Genomic DNA, 5,436 nt, shown 5'->3' with positions numbered 1-5,436 from the left:
GGAGAGGGGAGGTCATTGAGTGGTGCAAAGCGGGGGGGGGTACGGGGGGCGCAGATAGGCATCATGGGAGGCCACAGTCATCACACCATCGAGTCTATAAGGACATGACTGCTGGAAGGAGGCAGGGGACAGTTGACCTCCCACAGCAGCACAGACCTTCCATGCTTAGATGTCTCCTCTGGGCTTTCTGGAAGTGTCTCCTTGAGGCTCCTAGAACCTTAAAGCCCCTTTAGCCGGTGCACACATTGCTACATGACTTCCTTCTGAACTATCTCCTGTGTATCTGGATAGCAAGAGTAAAGTGAGCACACACTAGCCAGGGATCCCCTCGCTTTTACAGCAGGCAGCGGAAAGCACTAGAAGGCCTTGCAAAGCCTTGTGTTCTCAGGCCCATTCTTAGAACCTTCTTCCAGTCTAGAGTCTGCTTACCATGAGCTCCAAATCCTGAAGAATTTTCTATCAGAAGCTGGTGACCAAGGACAGGGTCCTTCTTTGACTTTTAAAGTTGCCACCCCTGCCACCACCCCCCCCCAAGTCCTACACTGTCTTTTTTTTTTTTTTTGTACCAATACCAAGAGTGTCAATGTAAGGGTGCTGGGCCTGGCCTAGCAGGGAGAGGGGACTTGTACGGACCACCGTACAAGCACCAGCCAGACATCTGGTGTCACCATTGTGACAGGCAGTGTTTCGTGGTTTAAGATTTTAAAAGTCAAGACAAAACAAAATTTCCAAGGCAAAACAATCAGTCATATTTAAGTATATTTGGAATCAGAAAAAGGAAAGGGGAAAACCAGACCCAGAGGGGGCGGGCCCTTGCTGCAGGTACCAACTAGCTGAGCCATAGATCCAGCGGCACCGTTCATCTTCTTACTGGAGTTTCTCGAGACTCTTTTACAAACAGAAACCGCACAGCTAAGTCATTTGGTGAAATCACATTTTAAAGGAGAAATAGCATATACCTGTCACTGCACTTGGTGGTACAGCCCAGGAAGACCACAGGAGAAAAAGCACAGTAAAAAAACACCCACGCATTGTGGCCGACTCAAGATCAAAGCCAGTGAATCCCTCCGTATTCATGGAAGTTTCTAGCTAAGCACAGAAAAAAATTTTTTCACTCACAGGCGGAAGTTTGAGACAGGTTCGCAATTTTTCCCCCCAAACTTAATTTACTCTGAGCCAGTTAGGAGGAGGGGGATGTCTGAGGATGAGGAGGGAAGCAACATCTTATGGTGAGATACAACCATTTTTTTAGCACATCAGTCACACTCTACATAGCTTGAGATTAATTCCCAGAGTCCTTTGCACACTTATTCATTGCTTTGCTCTTCGAAATGAAGTTTTTTTCACCCCTGAGCCGACTCCGTTGCGAAAGGACCTTTTCATCGACGTCTTCTCCAAAATTGGCTTTAGAACAGCTAGGCCATCGCTCCCCTCCAGCCTGGCCGGGCAGCTGCTCAGCAAGATGAGAAAGTAATCAGGCTTCCCAGGCACCTGGTGATTTAGATGAGGAAAGAGGGAGAGGAGACAGCTTCTGGGTTAAACGTTTATTTCTACAGCAATGATTTTCAAAAAATCTCAAGGCTATCCACTCGCTCCGTCTCATCCTCTTAATGGGGAGAAACATCTCCGAAACACAACATCTACTTAGTGTAGGGCTACCACCGGCTTCTCCACTTTGTATTCCGCTGATCAGCATTTACATTGTGTATTCTGCACAGTAATCATGTCGTTGTTAGTTATTTTACAAGGAATATCTGAAGGCTCTGATTAGCCCTGGGGATGCTACTGAAAATTCACCTAGGGGTTAGGGATGTGGCTCAGTTGGTAGGGTACTGGCTAGCCTACCTAAAGCCCTTGGTTCAACCTCCCAGCCACACATGAACTGGATAGAGTGGCACATACTAAAGATCTCAGCCCTTGGAAGGTGGAGGCAGGAGAATAAGAAATGTAAGGTCATCTTCGGCAAGATAGTGAGCTTTAGGCCAGCCTTGGCTGTGTGTGACACCATGTCTCCGAAGTTTCTCTTGCCCTAAGTATTTACGAACATGCCATAAGGAAACCTGCTGCTTTATAAGCTAGTTTAAAAATTAAATTATCTAAAAGAAATTCACCCAGGCAAACCCCACCCAGGGTGACCCAAGTCTGGGTTTGTCAGAGACACTTTAGCTTCCTTCCGTGGCTGCCCACCGAGGTTTCTAGAGAGTGGAGTCATTCAGTGCGAGAGCCTGACTCTGTCAGCTTTGGACTGCGGTTCCCAGTTATCATCATTGCCCAAGGCCTGGACAGCACATCACAGAGCTGGAGTGCTAAGTGGTGAAAGAAAAGGATCCGGATCCCCAGAGCTCAAGTCAGGCCAGAGGAACCTGCAGTTTAGTCCCGCACCGTGTAGATGAGGAAGCCAAGCGCCAGAGCCAAGGCCTCGCTCCGATCACAGCTGCTAAGTCCTAGAGGCAGCCTTGATCCAGGGCTCTGGTGGGAAACTGCTGACCCTTGCCAGGTCTCAAAAGCTCTCGCACAGTTTCAAACGAAGCCTCATAACTGGCATCGTGCCAACCAAATCCTGCCCCATGACAAAGCAGGGACCTTGGTAAATAAAGCCTTCTCTGAGTGATGCACTCTCCGTGCCCCCTGATAATTTTATTTTATCCTGCAAAGGAAAGAGCTGTGCGAAGCTAACACTACTGACTCCCAAGCTCTAGGTGAGGAGGCCCGCGTGCTTGCCGATGACGCGCTCTTCACCAGTGTCTGACTCCAAGACCTGGTTTCTCAGCTCCAGTAGAACAATAGCCTAAGCATTTTATTGACAGTGAAGAGACATAGCATGAAGTAAGAATTACACCTCTTGCTGTTTGGTGGAGGAGGCAAGTTTGCCTTGACTCAGTGTGTTTGGGGGTTGGGGTAAACCTTGTAAAGCATCAGATTCTCTGGAACTCTTTGCCCTGGCTGGGTGAATGACTGATCTCCAGTTCTCAGAGCATCCAAGCAAACCTTCACAATGTCCCTGGGGGGGAAGAAGATGTGTATTCTCTCTGTGTGTCTCTCTGTTACTGTCTTTGTGTCTCTATCACTGACTGTGTCTGCCTGACTCCATCTCGGTCTCTCCGTGTGTGTGTGTGTGTGTGTGTGTGTGTGTGTGTGTGTGTGTGTATTTTCTATTTGATCTGGGAATAGTCAAAGATGGTTTCATAAATATTGGTTATGGTAAAAAAAAAATAAACAATCGAGAGGTATGAGTTTAATTCCACTGTTTTCCCCTGTGTTAACATGATAGACAATTGCTGCACATTTTAAATCTCTAGCCAGAGTGACCTATGCAGCATTGCAGAAAGGAAACAACTGACTGTTTCCAGAAACACTCATGTGGCCACCTCTATGAAACCCAAAAGGTGCCAGTTCCGGTTACGAGACCCTTAAGTCATCCCTAAAGAGACCTCGGTGTACTTGGCTGATCTGGAGGCAGCTGTGCCAACTCATCATGAGGATACCACTGTGCACCTGCCCAGCTAATGGGCATCATGAATCTCTGAACAAAATGATGAAATCCTCTGTGATGAGACAGCACCATCACTCACCCTGAACAGTCGGGTTGTCATGAACACCGTTCATGGCATTACCTGTCTGAAACAGGAAAAGCAAAGCCAGAAATAGGCCAACACAGTGAAAGAAGGAACACTGTCTTGTGGCCCAGGAGGTCTCCACCTACTTCAGAAGAAAGAATTCTTAATTTAAAAACTGCGGCAGACAAGTGCCTCTTGTTCAAAAGTGTGGCAAGCAAACCTTTAGGGACAAACAATAGAAAGCAATCGGGAAGACACTTGAGAGGATATACCCATTTATGGATCGTGAGTCAGACACTTGATCAATGTCACATCTTAAAGGATCAATGAGAAAATTAGTGTTGAGCGCTCATAGGAGGGAAAGGCGGGAGAGAAGCTATTTTAAGTAAACAGGAAATACAAAAATGACAGATGCAGAGATCAATGAGAAGACTGATTATATAAATAACTAGAACACAGTGCTTGAAGGAGTTGCCTCTTGGAATTTCTGTGACCACCCTTCATCCTAAAACTAGTCCTTAAATTGCAGTGAGCTCAGTAATGACATTGTGACAGGTTTAGTGAAGTAAAGTTAAAGTTCACAGTGTCAGCAATGGCCAAAAGTAAGTTTGTAAAGATCATGACATAAAAACCAGGACAGATGACATAGGAGGAATATAAATACCCCCCAAAAAAGGCAATCATTTTTCTGAATGTCTTGAGCAGCTCTGGAAATATAGCTAGGACTGCCACCAATACTCCTGAATAAATACAGGAGTAAATATTTTAGGGACTATTTCATTGGAATCTAACATGTTGCCTACATTCCTCATCTGGAAAAGAGTCCACATTTTTGTAAAATTAAGAAACTTTCTGCTTCTGAAAAATAGCCACTGTGCAGGTTTTTGGTACAATTTTGATGTAAAATATCTACTATGATAAAGAGTGAGTGTGTGGAATAAATAAGTTGTCTTGGGTCAAAATATGAACATTTTACATTGAAACATCCATTTCCTTGTGCAAGATACAGCCCTTAAATAATTCACAATGAATCAGTATATTCCAGAATTACCTACAGTCACATACAGATTTCTGTTTTACTAATCTCATAAGTCTGTTTACACTTACCTTCCTCTAAAGATAAAGTAAATTACCTTTTCTGTCACATATTTCTCAAGATTCTTTTGAACTTGGGCCCTCCACCATCCTGATCATCTATCTAACTATCAGAAATATCAGTGAAGCCCTTACCTTGGAAGACAGGACTGGATAACACCAAAGCATGTGCATCACAGACAGCGACAGAGCTAAAACGAAGTTGAGTTTTAACGAGCTGCAGAGAAGAAAAGACAGAACCTTGGGTGGAATCTCACACAAGCAAATATGAGCATTAAGAACATACAAAAATTCAACATTTCTCTTGGCAGAAATGTGCACTACTTTACCCAATCATCTTGGATTTTCCGAGATCTGCGCAGATGGGCTTTTATTGCTAATCCCCTCACGTTTGCTGTCTGAGCCTGCTTGGGTGGCCCTTTTATATTAGAAAAGTTCAGAAGTAAAAATGTCATTGAGATCCCTCCTGTGTGACTGGTTGGCCTGGCTGTGGCCTTTTGTTCTTGTTAAGTAAGAAAAGGACAGTAACATATAAGCTGTCACAGAGTTTCCAGGGGTTGACTTCACTCAAAGCTTGCCATTAAGGATGCCCTTCAAAGGCTTAGCCCTCCACGCGGCTTCCCTGTGGCATGGGTCCCTCAAAAGGAACTCAAAGTATTGTTCTTAGCTGGGAGTTTAAACACTTAGGAAGGATGACAGTATTCTTTGAATGTCAGAGACTAATACAAGTGAAATCACTGAGGGATCCAAGGGTGATCACAGAAATGATGCAGCCTGATCAGGC

General features: G+C 44.9%; 1 protein-coding gene across 1 annotated transcript; it reads right to left on the bottom strand.

Moving 5' to 3' along the window:
* Positions 1 to 741: 741 nt before the first annotated feature.
* On the bottom strand, positions 742 to 5,003 carry Nps (neuropeptide S). Its single transcript, XM_021188909.1, has 3 exons — positions 4,982 to 5,003; positions 4,788 to 4,869; positions 742 to 1,491 (listed from the first exon to the last, which is right to left on the bottom strand). The coding sequence occupies exons 1-3, from the start codon at positions 4,987 to 4,989 to the stop codon at positions 1,312 to 1,314; spliced, it is 270 nt and encodes an 89-aa protein (XP_021044568.1). The 5' UTR covers positions 4,990 to 5,003; the 3' UTR covers positions 742 to 1,311.
* Between the last annotated feature and the right edge of the window lie 433 nt (positions 5,004 to 5,436).

The sequence above is a fragment of the Mus pahari genome, chromosome 1 (assembly GCF_900095145.1).
Source record: "Mus pahari chromosome 1, PAHARI_EIJ_v1.1, whole genome shotgun sequence".
Taxonomy (NCBI): domain Eukaryota; kingdom Metazoa; phylum Chordata; class Mammalia; order Rodentia; family Muridae; genus Mus; species Mus pahari.
The sequence above is the reverse complement of the archived record's forward strand: the minus strand, read 5'-3'. Positions and strand labels throughout refer to the sequence as shown.